This window comes from Protopterus annectens, chromosome 16.part0 (assembly GCF_019279795.1).
Source record: "Protopterus annectens isolate FY-2018-M chromosome 16.part0, PAN1.0, whole genome shotgun sequence".
NCBI classification, from domain to species: Eukaryota; Metazoa; Chordata; order Ceratodontiformes; family Protopteridae; genus Protopterus; species Protopterus annectens.
In genome coordinates, this window is record NC_056750.1 from 443,952,169 (window position 1) to 443,964,722 (window position 12,554).

At 36.5% G+C, this 12,554-nt stretch overlaps 1 protein-coding gene across 4 annotated transcripts in view; it reads left to right on the forward strand.

Annotated features, from left to right (window-relative positions):
• DENND1A (DENN domain containing 1A) overlaps window positions 1-12,554 on the forward strand; it is a 4,751,104-nt gene that overhangs the window by 4,631,107 nt on the left and 107,443 nt on the right. For 2 of the 4 annotated variants that reach the window (XM_044058260.1, XM_044058261.1), the window contains one exon: window positions 4,403-4,531. The exons of the other annotated variants lie outside the window; for them this stretch is intronic. In XM_044058260.1, coding sequence (XP_043914195.1) covers window positions 4,403-4,531 — 129 coding nt within the window. The remainder of the gene's footprint in view (window positions 1-4,402; window positions 4,532-12,554) is intronic. 4 annotated transcript variants of the gene reach the window in all.

Consider the following 12,554-nt stretch of genomic DNA (forward strand, 5'->3'; position numbering starts at 1 on the left):
CTGAATTAATGCATTTAGCATTAGACAACCATATCTTCCTGTTTCAGAGACAAATTTATAAACAAACTAGTGGTGGTGTGATGGGCACATCAGTTGCCAACACATACACCAATATAATTATGGTTAAGTGAGAGAAACAGCATATTCTTAAGCGAGATATAAATCCTTACTTTAATAGTGTTATTTTCTACAGAAGATTTGTAGATCATCTCTTTCTGATTTGGGAAGGAACAATGTCCATGTTTGAACATTTATTTGAGTATTTAAACAATATTACTTCTTTTCTTAAATTCAAAAAGAAAATTTCATATCTATGTATTTTCTTGATATTAAAGGGCACACATGGACATATAAATACAATTTCATACCGGAAAGCAGGTAAACGTAATACTTTTCTTCATAGAATGAGCATGCACCCATCATTTGCCTTTAATGACATTATCAGAAATCAAATGATACGGGTAGCTAAGCTTAACACTACAGATGAGAACATGTGTTAACAAATTAACAGCGTAGTGCAAGATTTTATAGTGAGAGGTTACAAAAGGAGTGAAGTATATAAAATTAGAAATGAAGTCATAAATAGACGAGAGATAGAAGCAAAACCCATATTTTCTAGGAAAAATACTGCACTACCTAATGTCACACCAGGGGATAGTAGATTTCTGAAAATGTATGAAGTACAGAGTAAGGTAGGGAGTAAGTATGTGGAAGCTATGGCTACAACAGGTATGGTCTGTGAAGTAGGTTTTCAGTTTGTGCAACATTCCTAATTTATAATTGGTTTTATGACTTGTGTATTGTATGCGTGATCAGATTTTAGATGTTTGTCATTTATGACTCCAAGGAGTTTTGTTTCAGGACTAGCCTTTTCTAGGTGTTAATTGTTGATGTGATATGCACAAAAGATTGATTCATTTGGTTTTAATAGGATTCGCTATGAGTTAGATTTATTTATCCATGATTCATTTGAAAGAAAAGTATCCTGAGCAATAACTTGGAGATGGACAATGTCTGTGAAGATGCTTATAGGTGTATAATCATCACCATACTGTATTATTGGTTGACTGGCTTCTGTGTGCATGGTGTTTATAAATAGATTGAAAAGTACTGGGCCTAAGACAGATCCCTGGTGTATATCTGTTGTCATAGATAGGTATATAGATATAGAGCCTAGCTGTCTGACATTTTGGGAGCAATTTTTAACTGTGTGTGTGTGTGTGTGTGTGTGTGTGTGTGTGTGTGTGTGTGTGTGTGTGTGTGTTCGTTTGTGCCAAGGCCAATATCTGAGAATCTGGAAAGGATTTTGCCTATTGTCACAAGTAGGTGTATAGATAGCGGTCTTAACCATTTGACACTTTGGGAGCAGTGGCTGAGGTAGCCATAGAACCTGTTAAGAGTGTATTTGTTAAGTCGATGTCTGAGAATATGAAGAGGAGTAGCGTGTGATTTACTTTGTAAAATTGTTTGAGAGGTCTGTGAATGGGGTGGATACTAGCAGTCGAGTTTCATTGTTGTTTTACTGACTCTAAGAATGATAGGATTGATTTTGTTCTGTTCTCGGGGGGGGGTGTAGAAAGCATGTTTGGATGCTCTCATATTTTCTTGTAGGAAGCATTTTAGGCATTGTGAAAGGTTACATTTTTCTAGGATTTCTGATAGAGGAGAGAAGATGGAACTGGGTCAGAATAACATAATTCAGTAGAACTTCTGCCATTATGGAAGGGAAATGACATGGTAGGTTTTCCTTAGGGTGGGGATGTATGACTCTGTAATGGTTCAGTTTATCAGTATGGATCTTGAGTATGTTAATGACTTGGCTCTTAATTTTGGGTATTCTGCTGTGCCCGTCTATGTATTTCCTAAAATGTTATGCCAGGGGCAAATACTGTAATTTCTGACATAGTTTTGGCACAGTATGCCTTTACCCTTACAAGTATTTTAAGTCTGTGATTTTTCAAATATGTGTTATCTATAGCCTCAGAAATATATGAGGTTAGTACAGAATGATTGCATAAATGATTTTGCTGTTAATTGCAACATTGTAAATATACTTTTGCATTTTATAAATAGCAAAACATTAAAAATGCTTCTAGATGAAGACTGCTGAAAACGGTATATATAATCAATCAGAGGCTTAGTTAAAGTATCAGTTTATTATTGATTGAAGAGTTATTTACTTGTGCTCTTTTGTACCTTAATAATTATGGCCCAACAATAAGGTGAATTGTAAGTATGTTGATGTTTCATGTGTTTGGATAATTGCTGTTGAATTAGTTTGGTGGAATAGACTTTTGTTTATTAAAAAAAAAAAAAAAAAAAAGCTGGGTTTGAAGTTGCCTGTTTGGCCTAGGTCCACATACCTAGTTAACAAATGCTAGTTCTCATAAAATAAATGTGAAAATGAAAGTAAATGTTGTAAACAGTGCTGAATGTTTGTGTATAGTGTGTATAAACTGAACTGTCGTTGTAAATGAGAAGCATTACCTTTAGGCATACAAGATAAGTAAAAGTATTGTTTAAAAACAAAGAAAAGCACTTGTGGTCTTGTTTGGAGAAGTGCTGCTTTCACCTTAAATGATGCTTTAATAGTGGACAGCAGCTTTGCCACATTAGTTGGAGCAGGTTTCTTTAATGAAACAATTAATGGTGTATAAAAGGAGGGCTGAGGTAAACCCATGTACAATGTTGCTTGTCCTTCTTGGAAAGAGATTTGATGTCTGGAGCAGTGGCTGTGGAAGAGAGAGGAGACCTAGAAGAAGCTATTACAAAGAAGCTGGAGATTATTTCTGTTGTAGGAATCTAGATGAGAGAGCTACTGAGAGGAGAAGAGAGTACTGTTGTTTTTGTACACTGAAGTTTTTTGCTGGTCTAAGAAAGACTGGTAGAGCAGTCTCTTTGCTGACTTCAATATTTCAGTGTTTTCTCATTCTTCTTTGCACAACCACATTATCTAGTTGTTTCCTTGTAGCATCTTGATACACAACGTTATTTCTAAATGATTGTCTTCTTGTTGATAAGGGCAACAAATGAAGAAATAAGTAAACAATTTCAAATACATTTCTTAATTTAGGGGTAGGGTGTGATAAGAAATGTGAAGAGCCATGGGACATGTTACTGCAGTACTACTCAAATATTAATGTTCTCATGTTAACATGTTTCTGTACTTGGTTAAACCATGGGAGAATAAAACAGAATAACATTAAAACTAGCCATTCTGGACAGAAATAAGAGATCAAGGCAAATAGGTTCCCAAAGTTACAGCCAAGGCATTGCCTACTGTGTTGTGTGTATGGGAACACTGGATCAGTGCTTTCAGATAAAGGTAGATTTCTGACTCACTGGAAAAGCCACAAACATAGAACATTGTGCTAAAAAATGTCAAAACCATGGCAGAAGATAACTGTTCTTTAAAAAGTTGCTGTAGGCTGTAATACTTCTTAAGTAAATATTCTGTCCCTCCTACTGGCTGTTAATTGTCTATTTGCCTGCCTGAATTCTGTATATCAAGGAAGCCAGCTTAATAGAGTATTGTATCTTGAATTATGGAAAATGGAAGCAGTATTTCTGTGGGTGCTCCCACTATGCATACACAAAAATCTTATATGAATATATAGGCACTGCTCTGTCATGGCATGATGTCCCTGAGTCTATCCAATCTGAGGCACATGTACAAAATGTACTGTTTACAATATATGTATTTTTTTCTGCTAATTCTGATTGACTGATTCTCTGGAGTCAATAAAAATTAACAAGACAAGTACATTTACTCACACATGACATGCGTTGCCAATGACTTGCATTGTGGTTAGAGTTGGGAATCGTTGAGGTATGTTGCACAGCATCAGAATGCAGCTTTAGTACCGATTCTGTCCAAAACTACATTTACCATTTAAATATATTGGGAGCACCCTGTTTTTCCCCAGTCATGCCCAATAACAGGAAAATGTCTTGAACAGAATATTACACTCGAGTAAGCAAGGTTAACTATATAACGTTTTGAGTCCAAAAGCCATGTAATTGCACTGCTTTTGAATGAATCTGCTCTAGTAATCATTATTAGCTGTGGAGGCACAGTGTACGCCTACTCTGACAATGTCATATTTTCATGTCCTAATAATTACGGATGTTATTACTGTATTGGAAGAATACTTCTTGAGTTAACTAGCCTACAAAATATGGTTATGTATTACTTTTATTAAAGCACAGTAGCAAACTGAAGCTAATGTAAAGCAGACATTTTGAGAATGTTCTAATATAATAAAATTGAAGTGGCAAGTCTTCATTTCACCTTCCTTTTAGGTTTGTTGCACAAGGTGAATACTAGATAGTACAGTGCTGAACATTATTCTGCTTTGTCGGACACACGCTAATGTGACCTTCTCTTCCTTGTTTTCTTTAGTGTTGTAAGGCCCACAAGGCACTATACTGTATTCCTTTCTGAAGATTCCTCTGATGATGACTTTCACCAAGAAGAGGACTCTGTTTCTGGCTTCTCTGAAAACTTTCTCTTCTCCACTCCTTTCGAATGGTCTATTCTTTTTGATATTATTCTCAATGAAACTGTCTTTTAAAGCCAATGTGCATGCCTGTATTTATGTGTACTCTGTGTCTGCGTCTTTGTCATCAATTCTGTGTGTACTTACCATTGTGAAGTCTGTCAGTATTACCATGAACAAAAAAAATGCATGTAACATTCATAGGAAGAACCTGAGGTTGAATCTGTTTGGTTAAGCACTTCTTGATGTATGTGCCAGAGTTTAGTATGAATTAATTATTTAAGAGCACATGCTGACATTTAGAATGATACAGATTTTAAGAAATATTGCTGCAAGAAATGTTTTTTGAATACTGACAAAGATGGATGCCAGTCTTTGGCCAGATGTTTTTCAGGATTTGCATGTCCACATGTTACAAAATTACAGATGATTACAGGTTTTCAGTTGAGTCAGCTGGGTGGAGCAGAGCATACAACACACCCATTTCTGTTCCTTTCTCTGCATAAATTATGTTGTTGCTCCTGTAAGCTTTAGTAGTTTCATCAGTAACTTCAGGCCTCCTGTTCAAAGTTTTACTTACCATGTTATGCTAAAAGTGATTTTTTTGTATTTCTTATTGTATGACATCTACTGAGAAGTTACCATCAAACATGTGGCCACTATTTTTTAACCCCGAAAAGATATTCATATTAATTTTCATTGCTTATTTTGCTTGGGGGAGGAGTATATCATTAGAAATTTGTATCTGTCTTTTTTCTGACAAGAAAATGCTAGCCTGAATTGCTAAAATAACTTGCTGGCTTTCACAGAACATAAAAAGCTACTGGTTATTTCTCTTTATTTTACTCATAGTGTATCATAAATACCCCAAAACACTTGATCATTGTTAAAAAAGAAAAAAATACAGTGAATCTACTTCTAAAAATTCAAATAAAATAAAAATAAATAAATGGAAACCGTTTAGTTGTCTGTGGGAAACCCTCACGTTTTCCAGACCTTTAGTTTTTACTGGGCCTCACCCTCTATGGATGCTGCAGTTAGTTTCTCTCTCCATTTTGAAAGTTGAAGTCCTTTCTTCATCCCCCCAGCCCCTCAACCTTCTATGGCTATATTTTTCCACAGGAGTCTTTGGGTTATAATTTTCTGACAGGGTTTTTCATCTAAACCCAGCAAATAATTAAACATTTAGTCCTAACAAGGAACAATCTTTTTCAGAAGCAATACTGTAACACACTTTCCTCACTAGAAAGGATGTCTGCTGAGCCAGATCCTGTCTTTCTGCAAGGAATAAATGTGAATTACTACAAATTATAAATAATTACTCTGTCGAAAAAGAAGAACAAACTATACAACCTTCAACATGCCATTTTGTTAAACAATCAGGAGATGGCTAACAGCAGTACAGGACAAGGACCCTTAACACTTGGACATCTCTCTGTTGAGTCTTTCCTACCACACATTGACTTCATCCAATGAACTTTCAGTTCTTTCGAGAGGTCTTATGTTTTGCCCCACTAAACAACTTGACAGAGTATAATTTTGTGGAGAACTGAAGGAATATTTTCACAGGTTGAGACTTAGGGAATTATTTCATGATACCGAAATACAGGAAAAGACAGATAATATGAATCCAGGAAAAGTTACAAATAACCTTCCTCCATCATTCCTCCAAGTGGATGCAGTGCAAAGCTAGACGACTATACTGACTGCTTTAGACAACGTGTGAATCATTGATTCCTGAACATACAGATACAGACACATTACAACTTTTTCCCTTGTAAAGAATGGCAGTAAATTCCTTGAAATCCAACCACATCATCATCGGCAGACAAAGGGTCTGCAGTGGTTATCCAGAATCATGTTGACAATATTGCTGAAGCTGATAAACAGCTTTCTTATCACAATTACTACAGATAACTGACTGACAGGATCCAACTCAGCAGTACACAGAAAAACTAAAGAATCTTATTAAATCCTTCCCAGATTCCATCTAGGGCAAAATAACTGACCTCATTCCATATCAGCCTAGGCCAGGAGTTTTCTACTTTCTACCAAAAGTATATAAGCCAGGAAATCCTGGAAGACCAATAGTAATCAGGCAAAGGAACCCTGACAGAAATGATTTCTGGGTATGTGGAGAAAATTCTGGAAATACTAGTCAGTGAGAGGGATAGCTATATTCAAGACACCACTCATTTTCTTCACATTCTGACAAGTTATTGTGAACTACCACTGAACACAGGGTTCCTTTACATGCACTTCCAAATGCGGTTTATTTGGTCAACTTATGAAATTCACTGCAAGGGGTTCCACCTGTGTCCCTCTTGGACAGGGGCAATTAGGTGCTGATTTTAGTGTCTGCTTGAACCAGACACCCTTAGGAACATGGGTTGAATTTGGCAAGGCTTGTAAGGGCCCTGGAGGCCATTAGCCTAGTAACCTCCTATGATCCTATGAATACTGTTTAGCCACAATGGATATTACATCACTCTGCATAAACTTCCCACACAAAGATGGAATTGTTGACTCAAGTAATTACAAAAAAAAGCAGATTATCAAAACATTACACCAGATAGAGTGGGAGAACTTCTAGAATTTATTCTGACCATAACAATTTTACCTTTAATGGTAAATGTTATGTTCAGACTATGGGCACTGCAATGGGCACCAGAATGGCACCACAGTAAGCAAACCTCTTTATGGCAAACCTGGAAGATGAATTTCTGGAAGATGAATTTCTACAACACTGCACATACAGACCACTTACTTATTTCTATTTTACTGATGACATTAATAATTTGGACACAGCATCGACTCCCTTGAGGAATTCCACCAAGGACTCAACAGAATCCCCCTCATCTATTAAAGCCTCCTTGGAGTACTCGACTTCAAGTGTAACCTTCCTTTGTAATAAGGTTACCATAAAACATGGGAAATTACAGACTTGTGTCTACAGGAAACCAACTGGCAGACAAATATATCTGCACAGAAGCTTTAATCATCCCAGCCACACAAAGAAGTCAAATATTACTTTTAAGCTCTTCAGTATCACCACATTTGTTCTAGTGAGGCAGAAAGAGATACACAGTTGGCATAGCTGAAAGTCACCATGCTTGTTCAAGGTCACTCTGCCAGGGAATTTGACAGAGCTGTACACAGAGCAATACAGCTGCCATGAGAACAGCTGCTTCAGAGTAACCTGTGACAGAGTTCAACATATTATCCAGAACTTAAAAAACTGTACAAAATCATAAGGGACTTTCAACCAATGTTCAGTGAGACTGACAAGTTGTAAGACATTTTTCACGTGCTACCACTGCTGTCATTTAAACAATCTTCAAATCTAAAGAATGTTGTTGTCAGAAGCATGCTTAGACCAGGACAGAACAGAACCCTGTAACCATACAAGATGCAAAACATGTCACATGATTTGCACAGCTTTCAGCATAACGATTTCGCAGAAAAGAAGAAAGAAGATTCAAAGCACAGGGTTCCTTTACATGCACTTCCAAAATGTGGTTTATCTAGTAAACTGCAGGAAATGTCCAGTGGCAGGTTACATAGGAGAGAAAAGGCAGTTGCCCAGAACTAGGATGAATGCCCATAAGCCCATATCAGCCCACTTTTCCAAGTCTGATGATTCTATATCAGATATGACAGTTATGGTTCTTAAAGAATATTTCCACACACCTTTATTGTATAGATTATAGGTCACATTAAAGGTGGGAAAAGTTTTGAAATGATTTATTGTGGTCGCATTTTTATATCACAAAAACCTGGCATTTTAACAGGGGTGTGTACACTTTTTATAGCCAATGTGTGTGTATATATATAAACGTACTGGTTGTTAGACTTCAGACAAAGCTCTAGACCATCTCTGTTTCATCTACTCCCTTCCTTTATTTAATTTATGCATTTAATGTTCCTTATTTTGCATCTGTTCATAGGTTGATACTAGGCTATCGGCCCTAGGGCCTATACAAGCCTAGCCATAACAATTCCCTGGCTATTTCTTCCTACAGTATTTACTTCCCTGGTTTATAGGTCAAAGAGCTGGTTTCAGCAAAGACCTGGTTCTAAGGCAAAGATCAAAACTTAAGATAAAGGACAATCACAACACTTTCTTCAGCTATGTCCACAACCTCAAAGGCAATACATAAAAATGTTCTAAACTAATTGTAAATTGAGACACTTATACTGAGCCAGAAGATGTAGCAAATCTACTGGCAAATGTAACTCCAGTTTTAGCCCCCCCCCCCACGATATCCCTCAGAAAATACCCTCAGTCATAACTCCCGCAGCTATCATTAGAGAACAGGTCCCCAATGAACTTTCTAAGGCCAAGAACACTGCATCACTATGTTCCAAATAATATACCAGGATGCCTCCTTATTGGCATGAAACATGTCCTATCAGGAACATTAGAATCACTATTTAACTGTAGCCTTCAGACATGCTTTGTGCCAAGTGAATTGAGGACTGCAACTGTCATCCTTCTGCACAATGGTGGATGATCTACAGACCAGGGTTACTACAGGCCCAAAAGTTTAACTAGTCTCACATCTAAGACTATGGAAAAAATTGTCACGGACTTAATAAACCATGACATAGGAAACCTTCTGTCACTGGATCCAGCGCACTTTGGTTTCATCAAGGGCAGGTCATTCCTACTGAAGCTGGTGGACTTCTTTGAGAAGGTCACCAAAGCAATGGGCAAGAGAAAAAGCAGAGCATTCTGCCACCTTGACCTGGCCAAAGCTTTTGACACAATACCTCACTTGGGCACTGTTGACAAACTGACAGAATCAGGTATAAGCCCTATGTCACCCTCTGGATAGCCAGCTGGCTCATAGATGGAACCCAACAAGTTAGGATAGGGGGAGTCTACATCCATAAAGAGACCAGTCACTAGCTGAGTCCCTCAGGACTCATTGCTGGAGCTCTTCTTTTTGCCATCTTTTTCTCTGAAATCAAAGCCAATATCAAGGACCTCTGGATGACCAAGTTTGCAGGTGATTGTAAACTGGGTGTAGTTGTAGAATCCCTCCGTGATGCAAATACCCTACAAGATGGCCAGATACATACAAATGATTGGTGCCTGAGCCATGTTCTAAAGCTCAATGCCAAGAAATGCATAATAGTGTCCTTTGGGAAAACAGCTACCCCTGGAAATTACCACATTGACAGTAGACTCCTAAGAGTAGTGGTCAGGGATCTGGGAATGCATATAGACATAAACCTGGCCTTTGACCATCATGTGTCTATGGTGGTAAGGAAATCATTATGTGTTGTATAACTTAAAAACAATGGTATGGCATTGAGATCTGAGGATGTCATTGTGCCGCTGTACTCTGCCCTCATCAGACCAACTACTGAGTACACCACCTCCATTAGTATATACCTGACCAGGCATATACAACAAATAGAATGTTCACAGAGATTTCTCACCAAAAGAATACAGGGTATAAACAGTCATTCTGACATGGATCATCTCAAAGCCCTGTCCATATATTCTGTATCCTAAAGGTTGCTGAGAGGTGATCTATGCCTGGTCCACAAGACATCCTATGATCCCACTATAATGGACCTGTTGCACATCTACAAAACAAGTAGCATCAGAATTACCTGATCTAGTGACTTAAACATTGCCTGCTACATTAAGAGGACATGCTGGAGGGACAAGTATGTGTCTCAGAGACTACTGCTTTTCTGGAAAAGCTTTCTTATCCATGTTAAGCAGAGCTCTTCCTTAAACCCATTTCAAGGATAACTTGAACCACTGGTTGAGGAATTGGAAACTTACTCCAGTCTGGAACCTTTTTCTCTGATAAATAGAGGCAGTCTGTAAATGCTTGACCATCTATGCCCACGTCCACATATATGTCCATAAAAACAACCCTAGAGTATCAACCTGGTAGATAAATTTGGGAAGGAAGGCTAGAATTAAAAAGTCCCCCAGGGGTTATTAGCCTAGTAATCCCATATGAACATATAAACAGATATTACCTGATATGTGCATCAGTTGTCACAGCTGCATTTATATTAAAAGATCAAATAGTTAAGTATAATAATTGCTTAAAAAGCATAGCAAGAAATATACACATATGACATATCAACTATATTCCTGCTGTTGTGGTGAGAATGTGTGAAGACCATATGTCAGCTGGTAGAGGATCATTGATTCTGAGCCATCTGAAATGTATAAAGAGTGGACATCTTATTCCTGGTTGCCCAGAGTGCTGTCATCCCAGCATCAGCTGTCTTACTGATTATGAACAGTTTCACAGGAATAATTTGATCTTGTGTTAAGGGATATTTAATAGTTCAGAGCCAAGTATAAGTCCTTGATTTCAGGGCAAACGTCTTGCAAAAAACAAATGAGAGTCTTTGCCATCTTCTTCTGGTTAAAAAGAGGAAAAAGACTACAGATTGACTTGATCCAGATGAAGATATCTCTCTCTATTTCTCTCTGCCCCACTTGATGTTTGGGGTAGAGACAGGTACTGTTAATAACCCCCCCTCCACACACAAATCTCCCAAATTCATTCCCCAGTTACCTTTTTACAGGAAACATTTAATAAAAGAAGATTTGGACAGACTTAACACTAAATACTATTCTGTATTAACTAGCTCTCATTATAAACAAAAGAGAAGAGGTTGGCTATTTTATGGAAAAAATGTTCGCCTCTACCTAAAATCCTGACTACATTTAGTGATGAAAAGGGCATGTTTTGTTCAGTGACTTTAGAGATTCAAAGAAACTGTACACTTTTATTAATGTCTGCTAAATACCTGGATTGGGAATGCAAACAGTTAAACAACAGTTGGGGGAAATAATGCGACTATCAAAGGGAATTTTTGCAGGTGACTTTAATTGTATTTTATCTGACAAGGATACCAACACTAGCTGTAAAAGGAAGAAACCTGCCTCAGTCAAGGTGTTGATGGAGTTCAATTACCTATGTAATATGAGAGATATAAATGAGTTTTCAGTATCAGACTCACTCTTCTTTATACATTTCTTACACAGGCATGTGACATGACAGAGTATATGTTTCAAATGAGATCAGTAATAAATATCTCTAAAGTAGTCTCTCACCCACTGTCAGATCATAATGTGATAACATTTGAAGTTATATTGAATTCTAGTAATAACATCCCAGTTAAATAGATTATTGCATATATATATAACCAATATGAAAGACTTAAAGAGTTCTTTAATAAAGAAAATCAAACTTTTATTGAAATTAATCACACAGGTAACACCTCAAAGATTTTTGTATAGGACTCTTTAAAATCATACTTTTTTGAGAAAATTACAAGTTGGTATGCACAAAAAAAGAAAGAACAGGACAAAGAATAGATAAATTTACAGGAGAACTTAAGTTAAAATTAGTCAAAAAGGAAATAGCCTAAAGGAAGAAATAAATAGCTTAAACAATAAATACTTAGATGTTTTAAAATGTAAAACTATGATAAATTTAGAAAAGATTAAAATCCTAAATCTAAGCATAAATTGGAGACTAGAACAAAAATGATTGTTACTAAATCAAAGAATTATACTCCTCTAGTAGTAAAAAGAAGGTTACTTAAATTGAAGACATTCTCTATGTGTTCAAGTCTCATTGTAATAAGATTAATCAACACAAACCAACAATAGATACACAAGATCTAAGTAAAACATTTATTAAAAATATACTGAAAATAGGCTGCCAGAAGATGAAATAAAAGTAAATGAAAATCCTATATCAATATCTCAACTAAAATTCAAATTAATAAATTAAAACCCAATAAGGCACCTGAAAATTATAGTATAATAGCTGAACTATACAAAATGATGACTATAATAGTTAAAAGACTTACGAAAATAATAACTTCCTCAAAATACACCCTAATATCCCCAGTTTTAAAATCTGACAAGGACTCGTCATAATGTTCTTCATATAAACCAGTTCCGTTATTAAAAAGATTATAAAATATTCATGGCAATCTATGTCTTTAGATTAAAACAGTTTCTTCCAATGTTAATAAACAATGATCAGACTGGGTTTGTAA